Source organism: Haliotis rufescens, unplaced genomic scaffold (genome assembly GCF_023055435.1).
Source record: "Haliotis rufescens isolate VD_foot unplaced genomic scaffold, xgHalRufe1.0.p SCAF_115, whole genome shotgun sequence".
Taxonomy (NCBI): domain Eukaryota; kingdom Metazoa; phylum Mollusca; class Gastropoda; order Lepetellida; family Haliotidae; genus Haliotis; species Haliotis rufescens.
The window spans coordinates 335,752-353,259 of record NW_025963797.1 but is presented as its reverse complement, the minus strand read 5'-3'; the positions used below and the strand labels follow the sequence as shown (position 1 = coordinate 353,259).

Sequence of the window (17,508 nt, the reverse complement as noted above, 5' to 3'; positions counted from 1 at the left end):
ACCGCTCGGGTTGACAAACATGTGAAAAGGCAGAGATAACGTTTCTGTCGACTCTTGCCTCGACCCTGTACAGTGAAAAAGGGACCTGCATAGTCCACACCTGTTGTCACAAATGCTTTCATTGTACACCTCACTCTGATCTTCGGTAGGTCTGCCATTATCTGATGCGCTGGTTTGGCTTTTTGTCGTCTACACAAAGAACATTCTCTTTCCCACTGACGAATTTCCTCTCTAGCTGAAATAATCCAAAACCTGGATGACACTGCTGATAACGTACTGTTCGTACCTGTGTGATTGACCTGCTCATGGTAAAACTTGACAATCAGTTTGGTGACCCAACTATGTCTAGGGAGTATAATTGGAAATCTGGCACTGAATGACAATACGTCAGCAAATCTGAGTCTCCCTCCTGTCCTCATTAACCCATTTTTATCAACGTAAGGCTGTAAGCCAAACAACTTGCTGTTTGAAGGCAAGTTTGATTTCCTCATCAGTGACGAATAGTCATCAGAAAATTCGTCTCTTTGAGTCCTGACCATAATTGTAGTTTCGGCGTCCTCAATTTCTTCAGGATCAAGTTCACCCTTTTTCCTAAGTGAATATGGAACCCTAGCGTTGTTCAGAAACCTATAGATCCATGCCGACACTCTACACAATCTCTTCCAACTTGAAAATCTAGATGGCGCTAATCTCCACGAGATTGGATCAGATTTAGTAAACATGGCGATGTTTACTTGAGAAGAAGGCTTCTTCAGTTCTGATGTCTCAGTATTGTCCATGTCAATGGTCTGCTTCGGCCATTCGGTTTCATCATGTGTCACAAATTCAGGTCCATTCAGCCATTTCTCTGTCAAAAGTGCTTCAGCATCTACACCTCTACTAAGAATGTCTGCAGCATTCAGTTTGGATGGTACGTATTTCCACTGACTGATGTTTGTATGCTCCTGTATGTATCCAATCCTATTTGCTACAAATGGCTTAAAACACCGACTCTGTCTTTTGATCCACCACAGTACGTTCTGGCTGTCTGACCATAGCGTTGCACGCTGCAAAGGTAATTCTAATGCCTTTGTTATAGCCAGTAACAGTCGTACACCCAGAACTGCCGCAAGCAGCTCCAATCGAGGCATACTAACTGCCTTGAGGGGAGCAACATGGCACTTTGAAGCAACTAGATAACTCGACTTTGTGTCATCTTCACGAGTGGTTACTAAATATACCACAGCTCCAAATGCTGCCTCTGAAGCATCTACAAATGTGTGCAACTTCATCTTTGAAGTATCTAAGCTAACCTCAAGCCCCCTTGGAATTTTAACAGAACACAACTTTTCAATTTCAAGGTACCATGACCATGCTTTTTGTTCCAGACCTGGACTGAGGGTTTCATCCCAGTTAACACCGGATATCCACATTTCTTGCAGAAGAACCCTTGCCCTAATGATGAATGGACCTAAGAACCCAAGAGGATCAAACAGCTTAGCAGTTTCTTTCAAGAAGTTCCTCTTAGTCATCTTGATATCCTGCTTTAAGGACATGAAAGAAAACCTAAACTCATCTGATTCTGCATTCCACAGTAAGCCCAGTGCTTTTACAGATGGCAATTCACTCATTTGAATATTAATCTCTTTCAATCTATCCTCTTCTGGTATTTCTTGGAGAACTTGAACGGAATTGGAAACCCACTTACGAGCGTGCATACCTGCTGTACTCCACAGCTGTTGCAGCTGTTTGTAAAGCTCTATAGCTTTACTATTTGTGTCAACGGAATCCATATTGTCATCCATATATGTTGACTTTTCCACGGTTGCTGCAGCCAATGGAAGTTCTTTCTCCATGGACTTAGCATGTTCCTGAGTGATAAACTGAGCTAAAAAGGGGGAACAATTTAGTCCAAATACAACCTTTGAGAACTCAAACACATCTGGCTTTTTGTTCAGATCCATTGACCTCCAAAGAAACCTTAGATATGGACGGTCATCCTGAGCGACTTCAATTTGAAGGTACTTTTCAGCAATATCGCAAATGATTGCAACAGGATGTTTGCGAAACCGCAGCAAGATCTCGAATAGATCATTCTGGAGTTTTGGTCCTTGATGAATGACATCATTTAGAGATATGCCTTTATTCTTTGCAGATGCATCGAATACGATTCTCACCTTTGTTGTACTTCTGTCTGGTTTAATGACTGGAAAATGTGGTAAGTACCATTTACTTTGATCTATTTCTGTTTCAGGTACTTTTCTGATGTAACCTTTTTTCAGGTATTGTTCTATGACTTCATTGTAGGCTCCTGAAATCGTTTGATCCTTTGACAACTTCTTTTCTAAATTAAGAAGACGATTGTATGCCATGTCATAATTGTTTTTCAGATTCTCATGACCCTCCTTCCATGGAATGCCAACCTGATATTTGTCTTTTCTGTAAACAAGGGACTGTTCTACAGCCTTAACTGCATCATTCTCATCAATGCTTCTAATCGATGTCAAACCTGAAATGCTTTCAGACTCCCAAAATGAGTGAATCAAAGATTCAATATCTGTATCTGCGATTGCTTCTATTTCTGTATTTCTGATGAAGAAGGAACCTGCTAAGTGTGTTGTTTTGTCTGAACCTGATACAGCACCAACACAGGTCCAACCTAAGGGTGTCAACCGAGCCACAGGCTCTCCCTGAGCTCCACGCACCTCTTTAAGAGAGGAATGCAGCTCTAAATAATCCATACCTAACAGGATGTCAACTCTTGGACGTGAACTTACCTTTGGAAATTTTATTTTCGTCAAATGTGGCCATTCCTTGGCATGTTTTCGCCAATCAATGACTTCCATTCTACCCGTTACCTTGGTAGTTGTCAAAGCTGTGATGTTCATGTCAACTGAACCATCAGTACTTTCTAAGCCGATATCAATTAGCATACTATCAAATATTTCCTGTTTGTCATTGAGGACATTGACTGACACTTGCTGTGTCTGACCTTGAACACCAAGTTCTGCTGCTACATCCTCGTTGATGTAAGTATGCGTGCTGGCATCATCCAGCAAGGCATTAACCATCATTCTGTGCTGACCATTTTTAAGGATAACAGGAACTGTTCTAAGTGAAAGGTAATGACCTTCCTGCTTAGAAGTTGCCATGGTGATTGTTTCTGACCTACCTGCTTGTGGTGTTCTTGTTGTATGTTTCATCTCTACATTACCACTGTCGGCCCTAGCACTGCTTGTAACTTTGGTTTGATCATGAAGTAACCTGTTATGATTTGCTTTACAGCCATCAATCCCACACTTCAAAACTCTGCTACACGATCTTCCCAGATGACCGATATCAAGGCAACGAAAGCATAAACCTAACTGTTTTGCCCTTTCCCAGCGTTTAGGTAGGCCAATAGATTTAAACTCTATGCAATCTGAAGTGTCATGATCTGCGACATGACACACATGACATTGCCTTGCCCTAGTTTTATTATGTGTGATTGCAAATGTTCCTTTCTTAGAACTATCTCTCTTGTCTGTTGTCTTTGACCTATCAGCTATTCCATGTTTTACCTCTGAAGCTATTGTTTGGAACTCTGCTTCTTGCAGAATCCATTCCCTAAGCGTCTCAACAGACTCTTGTCTTTGGTGCTCAAATAACCATCTGTGGAACTGAGTAATCATAGGCTCATTCATTTTCTTAACCAGTAGTGAATACAAACATCCACTACCAAGTTCCTCTATTTTATCAGATTCCCTCAGACTGACTACAGCTACATCAAGCATGTCCGCAAATTTGTCCATATCCTTAGCATTCCCTAATCGTATTGGCTTGAAATTGTATATTTCGTCCAATTGTAATGCTACCTGGCGTCTCTTGCCGCCATATTTTTCTGTCCAATCTCTCCAAGGCTACATCATAGACTGAAGCACTGTGACCTAGCCTTGCAACTATGTGTGCTGCTTCTCCAGAAAGGTACTGCTTCAATTGCAGAAGTTTATATTCATTGGTGGCTGGAGCTTTATCAACACATGCCATAAAAGCAGACTTCCAGCCTTCATATTCTCTGACGTCACCAGAAAATACTGGAATGGAAACTCTCTTCAATTGTTTCCACATGTCTTCACCTAAATTGTGTTGCCTAGATGACTTACCTGAAGTTGTATAACAACCTTTTGTGTTATCTGGGACTGGTGTACGTTTCATATCCATATATGACCTTTGTTGAAAATGGCCTAACTTGAACGCAGCATGTTTGTAACCTTGGTTACTGATTTGCCCAGCGCCATCACTGTCCAAGTCTGCATCGTGCAACAAACCTTTACAGCTATCATGCGACCGATTCGCATCGAATTGGCGAGACCTTAACATTTCTGACTGAATGCTTTTTGCGTCCGAACTAACATGTGATCTGTCCTTAAGAAATGCTTCAGCCTTATCAAGGGCAAGTTCAATTTCATCTTCAACAGTTTCTATCTCCTTACTAGTTTTCTGAACTTTCTCTAGGTCACCAACCCAGTTGTAAGCTTCTAGTAATTCCACTATGAGACCTATAGCCTTGCTTTGCAGAAAACTTACCTGATCAATTAGACTCCTAATTGTCTTACGATCTGGTGTCTCAAGTTCAACTAAATTCAACAATTTGTTCTTTGATTTTGTCAAAGCTGCCTTTGAAATAGTTTTCTGATGCTTAAGTTTAGCTATCTTTAGCTCAAGTTCAGAATTGTTCTGTTTTAGTCCTACGTCTGAAGAAGCGTACTGTTTCAGCGCTACGTCTGAAGAAGTATCCTTTTCTACCTCCGCCTTACTCGCAGACCCTAACTGCGACATACTGCTTGCATGTAACAGTCAGCTATACCAAATGCTAATCTAAACTAACGAAAGCCTAATACAAAACTAAAATATTCTAACCAGAGAAACCACGCTCTGCTACCAAATGTTGCGCAGTGGAACTGAATATTTGAGCGTGGTTTAACTTAAAATGAAGACTAATCTAAAATTTGTATGACTTACCTTTTTTGAATGAAACCAGGAACTAAACGTGATAACCTATTATAAAACTATGAAGATCTATGAGGAACTAAACGTGATTACCTGTTATTATATGAAGAAAAGATGAATAAACCTCAAATGATAGAAACTAAATGCTAATTCTAACTGCTACTCCTAAGGAAGTCTTAAAACACTCTAACACTATCTAACTCATCAGCTCTCTAACGAACATTCTGCCATCTCTCTCTCTCTCTCTCTCTCTCTCTCTCTCTCTCTCTCTCTCTCTCTCTCTCTCTCTCTCTCTCTCTCTCTCTCTCTAACCATCTAACTATTCATCTAGCGAACTCTCTAACCAGCTCTATAGCGAACTATGACCAACTTTCTAACCATCTAACTAACCATCTAATTAACGAATTCTGACCAAGTAACTAACTGATGCGCGCTACCGCCTTATATTTGCTCACAACCCACACATTTCACGTGCAGTCACAGCCATACGTTTGTGCGTTCAGGCGATGCGATCGTTATGCATCGGGTGGTTTTGGAGAACAGATTCTGTATTTAACACTAACACGAGTGCACGAGAAGTGCGATCTATAGGCTCCGGGTGCGTTTTGGAGCACATTTTAATGAACAGACATGTCTTCAGAACAACACACATGCACTTATCCACACCACACACGCTGGAGCACGCGCGCACACACACAGTCACCTCAACATATACGTACGTCGGTTCCCCGAGAATTACCGAGTGGGCAGCCCCATCAGTTGTTGAAGCTCTTTGTATTTGCATTTTCACAGAATGAAATAGGACCCGGAAGCAAATTAAATAGTTTGTATGTGTTACGTTGTGTGTAAGACACCGCATCATAATTGGGCTCTACATGTTTCTGTTGTAGATATCACTTCTCCACTAATCTACCTTTATGAAAGCAGTCGTAGATTAAGGCTGATTATATCCTGAGTGGGTGAAGTCAAGTTAATATAATGTCAGTTGTCATGAATTGTATTTGATGAATAACAGAGATTTTTCATATGCGGCTGAACATTTTGTCAATGAATAGTTTGTAAACAATGAATGTAAGGTAACACAAACATGACAAATATTTCCTTGTTCAGCCTATGTTGTGTGTTGGTGACTTCGTGCATGCCGTCTACCCACAGTCAGTCACTGGCAACACACGGCGTGTACACAAGGAGGTCAAACAAACAGGTCGTCTACCCGCAGTCAGTCACTGGCAACACACGGCGTGTACACAAGGAGATCAAACAGACAGGTCGTCTACGTGCAGTCAGTCACTGGCAACACACGGCGTGTACATAAGCAGGTCAAACAAACAGATCGTCTACCCGCAGTCAGTCACTGGCAACACACGGCGTGTACATAAGGAGGTCAAACAAACAGGTCGTCTACCCGCAGTCAGTCACTGGCAACACACGGCGTGTACACAAGGAGGTCAAACAAACAGGTCGTCTACCCGCAGTCAGTCACTGGCAACACACCGCTTGTACATAAGGAGGTCAAACAGACAGGTCGTCTACCCGCAGTCAGTCACTGGCAACACACGGCGTGTACACAAGGAGGTCTAACAGACAGGTTGTCTACCCACAGTCAGTGACTGGCAACACACGGCGTGTACACAAGGAGGTCAAACAAACAGGTCGTCTACCCGCAGTCAGTCACTGGCAACACACGGCGTGTACACAAGGAGGTCAAACAAACAGGCCATCTACCCGCAGTCAGTCACTGGCAACACACGGCTTGTACACAAGGAGATCAAACAAACAGGTCGTCTACCCACAGTCAGTCACTGGCAACACACGGCGTGTACACAAGGATGTCAAACAAACAGGTCGTCTACCCGCAGTCAGTCTCTGGCAACACACAGCGTTTACACAAGGAGGTCAAACAAACAGGCCGTCTACCCGCAGTCAGTCACTGGCAACACACGGCTTGTACACAAGGAGGTCAAACAAACAGGTCGTCTACCCGCAGTCAGTCACTGGCAACACACGGCGTGTACACAAGGAGATCAAACAGACAGGTCGTCTACGTGCAGTCAGTCACTGGCAACACACGGCGTGTACATAAGCAGGTCAAACAAACAGATCGTCTACCCGCAGTCAGTCACTGGCAACACACGGCGTGTACATAAGGAGGTCAAACAAACAGGTCGTCTACCCGCAGTCAGTCACTGGCAACACACGGCGTGTACACAAGGAGGTCAAACAAACAGGTCGTCTACCCGCAGTCAGTCACTGGCAACACACGCCGTGTACATAAGGAGGTCAAACAGACAGGTCGTCTACCCGCAGTCAGTCACTGGCAACACACGGCGTGTACACAAGGAGGTCTAACAGACAGGTCGTCTACCCGCAGTCAGTCACTGGCAACACACGGCGTGTACACAAGGAGGTCAAACAAACAGGCCGTCTACCCGCAGTCAGTCACTGGCAACACACGGCTTGTACACAAGGAGGTCAAACAAACAGGTCGTCTACCCACAGTCAGTCACTCGCAACACACGGCGTGTACATAAGGAGGTCAAACAAACAGGTCGTCTACCCACAGTCAGTCACTGGCAACACACGTCGTGTACACAAGGAGGTCAAACAAACAGGCCGTCTACCCGCAGTCAGTCACTGGCAACACACGGCGTGTACACAAGGAGGTCAAACAAACAGGCCGTCTACCCGCAGTCAGTCTCTGGCAACACACGGCGTGTACACAAGGAGGTCTAACAGACAGGTCGTCTACCCGCAGTCAGTCACTGGCAACACACGGCGTGTACACAAGGAGGTCAAACAAACAGGTCGTCTACCCGCAGTCAGTCACTGGCAACACACGGCGTGTACACAAGGAGGTCAAACAAACAGGCCGTCTACCCGCAGTCAGTCACTGGCAACACACGGCTTGTACACAAGGAGATCAAACAAACAGGTCGTCTACCCACAGTCAGTCACTGGCAACACACGGCGTGTACACAAGGAGGTCAAACAAACAGGTCGTCTACCCGCAGTCAGTCTCTGGCAACACACGGCGTGTACACAAGGAGGTCAAACAAACAGGTCGTCTACCCGCAGTCAGTCACTGGCAACACACGGCTTGTACACAAGGAGGTCAAACAAACAGGTCGTCTACCCGCAGTCAGTCACTGGCAACACACCGCTTGTACATAAGGAGGTCAAACAAACAGGTCGTCTACCCGCAGTCAGTCACTGGCAACACACGGCGTGTACACAAGGAGGTCTAACAGACAGGTTGTCTACCCGCAGTCAGTGACTGGCAACACACGGCGTGTACACAAGGAGGTCAAACAAACAGGTCGTCTACCCGCAGTCAGTCACTGGCAACACACGGCTTGTACACAAGGAGGTCAAACAAACAGGCCATCTACCCGCAGTCAGTCACTGGCAACACACGGCTTGTACACAAGGAGATCAAACAAACAGGTCGTCTACCCACAGTCAGTCACTGGCAACACACGGCGTGTACACAAGGATGTCAAACAAACAGGTCGTCTACCCGCAGTCAGTCTCTGGCAACACACAGCGTGTACACAAGGGGGTCAAACAAACAGGCCGTCTACCCGCAGTCAGTCACTGGCAACACACGGCTTGTACACAAGGAGGTCAAACAAACAGGTCGTCTACCCGCAGTCAGTCACTGGCAACACACGGCGTGTACACAAGGAGGTCAAACAAACAGGTCGTCTACCCGCAGTCAGTCTCTGGCAACACACGGCGTGTACACAAGGAGGTCAAACAAACAGGCCGTCTACCCGCAGTCAGTCACTGGCAACACACGGCTTGTACACAAGGAGGTCAAACAAACAGGTCGTCTACCCGCAGTCAGTCACTGGCAACACACGGCGTGTACATAAGGAGGTCAAACAGACAGGTCATCTACCCGCAGTCAGTCACTGGCAACACACGGCGTGTACACAAGGAAGTCAAACAAACAGGTTGTCTACCCGCAGTCAGTCACTGGCAACACACGCCTTGTACACAAGGAGATCAAACAAACAGGTCGCCTACCCACAGTCAGTCACTGGCAACACACGGCGTGTACACAAGGAGGTCAAACAAACAGGTTGTCTACCCGCAGTCAGTCTCTGGCAACACACGGCGTGTACACAAGGAGGTCAAACAAACAGGCCGTCTACCCGCAGTCAGTCACTGGCAACACACGGCTTGTACACAAGGAGGTCAAACAAACAGGCCGTCTACCCGCAGTCAGTCACTGGCAACACACCGCGTGTACATAAGGAGGTCAAATAGACAGGTCGTCTACCCGCAGTCAGTCACTGGCAACACACGGCGTGTACACAAGGAGATCAAACAAACAGGTCGTCTACCCACAGTCAGTCACTGGCAACACACGGCGTGTACACAAGGAAGTCAAACAAACAGGTTGTCTACCCGCAGTCAGTCACTGGCAACACACGCCTTGTACACAAGGAGATCAAACAAACAGGTCGCCTACCCACAGTCAGTCACTGGCAACACACGGCGTGTACACAAGGAGGTCAAACAAACAGGTTGTCTACCCGCAGTCAGTCTCTGGCAACACACGGCGTGTACACAAGGAGGTCAAACAAACAGGCCGTCTACCCGCAGTCAGTCACTGGCAACACACGGCTTGTACACAAGGAGGTCAAACAAACAGGCCGTCTACCCGCAGTCAGTCACTGGCAACACACCGCGTGTACATAAGGAGGTCAAATAGACAGGTCGTCTACCCGCAGTCAGTCACTGGCAACACACGGCGTGTACACAAGGAGATCAAACAAACAGGTCGTCTACCCACAGTCAGTCACTGGCAACACACGGCGTGTACACAAGGAGGTCAAACAAACAGGTCGTCTACCCGCAGTCAGTCTCTGGCAACACACGGCGTGTACACAAGGAGGTCAAACAAACAGGCCGTCTACCCGCAGTCAGTCACTGGCAACACACGGCTTGTACACAAGGAGGTCAAACAAACAGGCCGTCTACCCGCAGTCAGTCACTGGCAACACACGGCTTGTACACAAGGAGGTCAAACAAACAGGTCGTCTACCCGCAGTCAGTCACTGGCAACACACGGCGTGTACACAAGGAGGTCAAACAAACAGGTCGTCTACCCGCAGTCAGTCTCTGGCAACACACGGCGTGTACACAAGGAGGTCAAACAAACAGGCCGTCTACCCGCAGTCAGTCACTGGCAACACACGGCTTGTACACAAGGAGGTCAAACAAACAGGTCGTCTACCCGCAGTCAGTCACTGGCAACACACGGCGTGTACATAAGGAGGCCAAACAGACAGGTCATCTACCCGCAGTCAGTCACTGGCAACACACGGCGTGTACACAAGGAAGTCAAACAAACAGGTTGTCTACCCGCAGTCAGTCACTGGCAACACACGCCTTGTACACAAGGAGATCAAACAAACAGGTCGCCTACCCACAGTCAGTCACTGGCAACACACGGCGTGTACACAAGGAGGTCAAACAAACAGGTTGTCTACCCGCAGTCAGTCTCTGGCAACACACGGCGTGTACACAAGGAGGTCAAACAAACAGGCCGTCTACCCGCAGTCAGTCACTGGCAACACACGGCTTGTACACAAGGAGGTCAAACAAACAGGCCGTCTACCCGCAGTCAGTCACTGGCAACACACCGCGTGTACATAAGGAGGTCAAATAGACAGGTCGTCTACCCGCAGTCAGTCACTGGCAACACACGGCGTGTACACAAGGAGATCAAACAAACAGGTCGTCTACCCACAGTCAGTCACTGGCAACACACGGCGTGTACACAAGGAGGTCAAACAAACAGGTCGTCTACCCGCAGTCAGTCTCTGGCAACACACGGCGTGTACACAAGGAGGTCAAACAAACAGGCCGTCTACCCGCAGTCAGTCACTGGCAACACACGGCTTGTACACAAGGAGGTCAAACAAACAGGTCGTCTACCCGCAGTCAGTCACTGGCAACACACGGCGTGTACACAAGGAGGTCAAACAGACAGGTCGTCTACCCGCAGTCAGTCACTGGCCACATACGGCGTGTACACAAGGAGGTCAAACAAACAGGCCGTTTACCCGCAGTCAGTCTCTGGGAACACACGGCGTGTACACAAGGAGATCAAACAAACAGGCCGTCTACCCGCAGTCAGTCACTGGCAACACACGGCTTGTACACAAGGAGGTCAAACAATCAGGTCGTCTACCCGCAGTCAGTCTCTGGCAACACACGGCGTGTACACAAGGAGGTCAAACAAACAGGCCGTCTTCCCGCAGTCAGTCACTGGCAACACACGGCTTGTACACAAGGAGGTCAAACAAACAGGTCGTCTACCCGCAGTCAGTCACTGGCAACACACGGCATGTACATAAGGAGGTCAAACAGACAGGTCGTCTACCCGCGGTCAGTCACTGGCAACACACGGCGTGTACACAAGGAGGTCAAACAAACAGGCCGTCTACCCGCAGTCAGTCACTGGCAACACACGGCTTGTACACAAGGAGATCAAACAAACAGGTCGTCTACCCACAGTCAGTCACTGGCAACACACAGCGTGTACACAAGGAGGTCAAACAAACAGGCCGTCTACCCGCAGTCAGTGACTGGCAACACACGGCTTGTACACAAGGAGATCAAACAAACAGGTCGTCTACCCACAGTCAGTCACTGGCAACACACGGCGTGTACACAAGGAGGTCAAACAAACAGGCCGTCTACCCGCAGTCAGTCACTGGCAACACACAGCGTGTACACAAGGAGGTCAAACAAACAGGTCGTTTTAGCACAGCTGGGCCGTGAATATGACTATGTGTGTAATAACAATGACACAGTATACATATATAGTTGTTTTATTAAACGTGTGTAATGTAACATAAAAATGCATTCAATGATTAAAATGTACCTGTTGTGTATGTAAAAAAAAAAGTATTTTTTTGGATGTCATGTTTTTCACAATGCACGTGTTCTTCATACCTTACAGAAACGATAAATATTGACTCAAATGTTGATGGTTATACCGTGTGAATGTTTAGCTGAGTGAGTAACTTTGGTTTAACAGTGCATTATTTCAGTCACAACACGTGAGGAAAGCTCAGTGATCATTTTGTAGGAAGTTATTTTCAATGTGAAATGCAAACGTTAACACAGAAATCTTTACATAACTGTCGCATAAATAGTCATGCGTATTACAGCAGGAAAATAATAGGGAAACAGTACATGATATTCATCAAGGGGAATGAATATAACTTTTTTTCAAGTGACTTGTCACAATACTTACGAAACAGATAATATGCGTGTTCCTACCATGTGAATCATTACACATGAAACGCATTGACAATTCTTTAATTACTTCATGTTTTGTGCATATATATTTTAATTCATATAGTAATATGCTTTACTAGGTGAATCACATGTTCGTGTTACCGTAACAGTCCTAAGTAAGTTCTGTTGAAAGTGATGTCTAAAATTATTCAGCTGCGTTGGGTCATGGCATTTCACACACACATTACAAACAACTTCATCCAATGTCCCTGTAACACAGTTCGGGCAGAGATACAAATAAGGCCTGGTGAAGACGAAATATTGCAACCAATTTCCGTTTCCTCGTGACCCTCACGTGACATGTTATAGACGCCAAATGTTGATAGATATTCTCCATTTATGTATGAACCCATGTCAATGTCATTGAACTCACTACATGTGTCATTCGTGTCAAAAAATGAATCAGATATATCCAACTTTTTTCCTATCCCCTTCACTTCCTCATAAATATATCCGCACAGACCTACCTCCATACCGCACACTCCATTTTGCCCACCTGCACACTCATGTATGAACACCCACAAATCCAAATAACAAACTCTCACCTCTCCATCTGCGTACGCACTCACACACACACATTCTCCACATCGCCATTCCCCCTCCTAACCTCCACACACATACTATCTGCTTCGTGCAGGAGTGAAATTATAGTATATGGTGAACAATAGCGACAAGTCACCTCAACGTGTGCTGATCTTATTTCCCGGAGAATACAGAGTGGGCGTTCAAGTGAGACGCTTGATTTAGGACCAACTGTAGTTTCCATTTGCAATGTTGTGTGTGAGACGCCTCAGCACAGCTGACCTGTACATGTTTCGGTTGTGTTACAAGTACTACAGCTTTACCTATATCAGAGCAGTTGTCGATTTGAACCTTGACCTCAGCGCATTATTTAAGTCGAAGAGATAAAATCAGATGTTATCAGACTACAATACAACGGAAGATAATTTCCATGGCTAAGATAGAATCACAGTTAACAGAGACCTCGAACAGTGTCAACACAAGAGCAGAATTCCCTTGTGGAACTTGATGTCAATCGCGTTGAGGCTGCCTAAACAAACTAACTGTTTCTTAGGGCACATTTTTTATCACAAAATTGAGGATGTCGACAGGGCTTTATTTCGTGTGTGTGTTCAAAACAAACATCTCTTTTGTTGGATTTCATGCAAAAGCTACATCATATAATAAATAGTCATGGTAATGAGAAAAATATATAACTTTACTCTTCCATCTGTCAGAATATGTTGTGGTGCCTGCATCAAAAATGTTCAATCAGGCAATTACTAATATTCAGCATAATAAAGTCATTTCTCAGATGTTGATAATTGGTATCACAACTGCACACATCGTGCATTATACAGCAGGAAAGGGGAAGGGAAATACCATATGATATGTATCAACATATATGAATAACACTAGTTTCAAACTGACTCGCCACTCGTGGCTCACAATTTCCCCCAAAATATATTGTGCGCATTCGTACAATGCTATTGAAATTAGATGTAATGCAGTGAGTAATACTCTCGGTATGGCAGGTAGTTTAGTACAGTTGAAGGGGAAGTATCGTTCAACTATTAAATGTTGCATCAAGTTAACTGCAGAGTTAGAATCATCATTTGTAGTGTAATATATATGATGATGTTAGTCTTTTTTTTATATTTCTCTCTATCTCTCTCTCTCTCTCTCTCTCTCTCTCTCTCTCTATTTCTCTCTCTCCCTCTCTCTCTCTCTCTCTCTCTCTCTCTCTCTCTCTCTCTCTCTCTCTCTCTCTCTCTCTCTCTCTCTCTCTCCCCCTTTCTCTATATAATATAAAGTAAACTACGGTAATAACAAACTCAAACGGACCACTCATTTTAGTTCGTTATAACCAAAGTTCGTTATGATCTTACATACAGCATATTTACAGCATATGGCCGGGACTAAAAATAAAGTTCGTTATATCCATCAGTTCGTTAAAAGCGTGTTATTTTCAAACGTAGTCTACTGCATACTGAACAGCAAAAGAAACGCAAGTGTAGGTTATGGTAGATAAGACATTGCAATGTGAACATATTGCAGAAATGCAGCAGTGTCATCTCCTTTTGCACGTGTAAAGTTACACAAATGTAAATCACGTCTAATTGTTGTGCGTTACGGAAAACTGCCACTGTCCAAGGTTAAGGATCATCCGACACAATTCGTTTGAATGCAGCGGGAGTCCAGTTTCGGTGCGCTTATGTTGGTCCATACATAATATTTAGCACCGCCAGCAACGTCTTGAGTCGTACTTACAACATTAACGTTGGCGACATACCTAGTGACGTCAAATCGTCTCAGATGAATCGAGATTCTACCTGTCAAACGTAGGTTGAAGCATGCGTGTATGGAAACGTCGAAACTAGCGTTATGCTGACTGGTGTGTTCTGCAAGACAATTTAGGAGGAGGAACAGGGAGTGTCATGGAGTGGGTGGATTTAGTTTTCATCACACAGCCTAGGCTACACGTCATCCATCAACATATGACTGCAATGTTCTGCAAGGATAACGCCTGTCCCCGCACAGCTAGGGTTGCATGGAATCTCTGAGACAGAACACCATCATTGTCAACCGATATGACACCATTAAAACATGCCTAGGATGACTTTGGACATCATCTCGAAGCTGCTCGATGTACACTAGTGGCACCAGGCTCCTCGGGCTTTCTACTACACACTCATGAACTAAATTACTCTTTGAACACTTTTTCTCTCTCTCTCACACATACACACACCCTCACACACATACACACTCTCTCTCTCACACACACACAGACACACATACACACACGCACACGCACGCACGCACACACACACGACACACCTATACACACACGCGCGCGCACGCACACACATACACACACGCACGCACACACACACTCACACACATACACACTCTCTCTTACACACGCACACGCACACACATAGCGCACGCACACACACACGACACATATATATACACACACACGTACGCACACATACAGACACGCACACATGCACACACATACGACACACATATATACACACACACGCATACACACACATACACACAGACACATACACACATACATACACACACATACACACAGACACACCACCCATATGCCCTCCCACACACCTACACCCTACCACGTCCTCATCACCCTACTGTGACGTCTGCACACACTCCCTTCCCTACCTCGACACCTGCATTGCTCAAGTTTTTAAATGTGTCTTACAATTACGACAAATTTCTGAGCCACATCAAAATAGGCTAATCTCTCCTTCCCGATAATACAGTATGAGCGACCCAGTTAGTTGTGGGAGCACTCTCTATTGAAACTATATTTATACTTTCATAATGTAAAATGAATTTCCTTGATCCAAGTCATGTACTTGAAGTAAGGCAAACTTCACTAAATGTGTTGTGTGTATGCCGTCATTTCGTTTTAGTGATGTGATTTGTTCTTCTGTAAAGCCATTGTAGGCCAAGTGATAAACGTTATTTCTCATCAGTCCATCGTAAAAGGACGACAGATAGACTGAGATAAAATCGTCTTTAACGATGAAACCTTGAACAGTGTTAACATAAGCGCAATGTTCCTTATTGTTATGTGGTATTTATAAGGATACTTTGACCATGTGGGGCTCCCAAAACAAATAAGGTGAGGTGAAACGGGGTTTAACGTCGCGTCCAAGATTATTGCACTTATATAGCGACGAGCATGTACGTGTGTGTGTGGCTGCTTGTACTAGTCCGGACTGGTGCCGAATAATAGTGCTAGCTTACTGAGATACCATGCCGCAGTTCAACATGAATACCCCACTCAGACACAATATACTGACTCCGAGCTGACCAGTCCTTGTTAAGCCCCTTAAGGTCGAGCGCAAGGCAGGGTAACAACAGGTACCATATTTTAACGTCTTTTGGTATGACGTGCCATGGGATTGAACCCCGGACCTTCCGCTCTCCAGGCGGACGCTCTACTATTAGACCACGGAGGCGGTCCCGCAAAACAAATACAATCTTTCTGGGGTACATATTGTCTCAAAAGTCATGGGGGCGATAGGGCAGACTTGTATCATGTTTTCATGGTTGTTTTATACCAGATATACCGATACAAGCGACACATCATGTCAATGTCCATTAGAAATCCCTGCCGAAAGCAGAGTCGTTTGTACGATTCCAACTACTAGTACATCTGCATATGATGAGCAAGTGTCACAGATCATTATCAAAGGGTGACGATGCCAGGTATTTGCTACAAGGTCAGCGTATCCTGCCCTGCAGCTGGCATTAGTCGCACACACATCCAAAATAAAGCTCAACAACATGATAAGCAGAATAATTGACAAAAATAATGGTCAACATATATTAATCGACATTCCTTGAATGTGTAAAAATCATGAAATGCCACCATACTCACGTGTGTGGCGCTATTGTGTAAGGAACTTGCGAACTGTGGGATGTCTTTTGGTGTTATGTTTTACGGACATAAATGTTCTTGTCAAGATGTCGTCGACAATAGTTAGCTATATTCTAATACTTGATATTAACAGTTGACGATCCCCTACCTTTTTATAGTATATGATATACTATAGTTATTTATCAAACGTGTATTTCTCAGTACATGCACACTATCATGACAGTGTATCTTGTCATATCAAGCCCCGACCTGCCTTCCACCCTTCTCTCACGAGTTATCAAGGTCGCTGTACGTACTTCACTGAAATATCAAGAAGTTGACCTTGCGTGTTGTGTCGATTTCAGGCCTTGTGTCATAGCATGTATGCATTACGCGTCGTCAGTGAGATAGGTTATTGCAAGTCACTTTCTTGATGTATTCACCAATCAAATTGAACCTGTCGTGTTGTATGTATAGGATGCATGTATTCCATGTCATGTGTTTCTCAATGCATGTGTACATTAATACTCAAGAAAACAATGACTGCTTTCAAAAGACAGCAGATGTCGAATTGTGGCGTCGGATTATTTTGCAAGCGGTTTTTGGAACAGGCGGCGGTATTTCAGTTATATCACGCGAGGAAGGCGGCTTGCTCCTGTGACACAAGTATTCCGGGTTATTGTCAGACAAATGCAGTTGTTTCATTTGCTGTGCGTATGCATGTTGGTACATGGTTGTACCGATAGGAGAATCGAGGGATACCGTGACAAACAGAAAAGGAATAAGAACATAATTTTATTTCTATATCTAAATACAAAAAT

At 44.9% G+C, this 17,508-nt stretch overlaps 1 protein-coding gene across 1 annotated transcript; it reads right to left on the bottom strand.

Moving 5' to 3' along the window:
• Positions 1 to 157: 157 nt before the first annotated feature.
• On the bottom strand, positions 158 to 3,050 carry LOC125378183. The gene is made up of 3 exons (XM_048393153.1): positions 2,838 to 3,050; positions 735 to 2,075; positions 158 to 235 (listed from the first exon to the last, which is right to left on the bottom strand). The coding sequence occupies exons 1-3, from the start codon at positions 3,048 to 3,050 to the stop codon at positions 158 to 160; spliced, it is 1,632 nt and encodes a 543-aa protein (XP_048249110.1).
• Between the last annotated feature and the right edge of the window lie 14,458 nt (positions 3,051 to 17,508).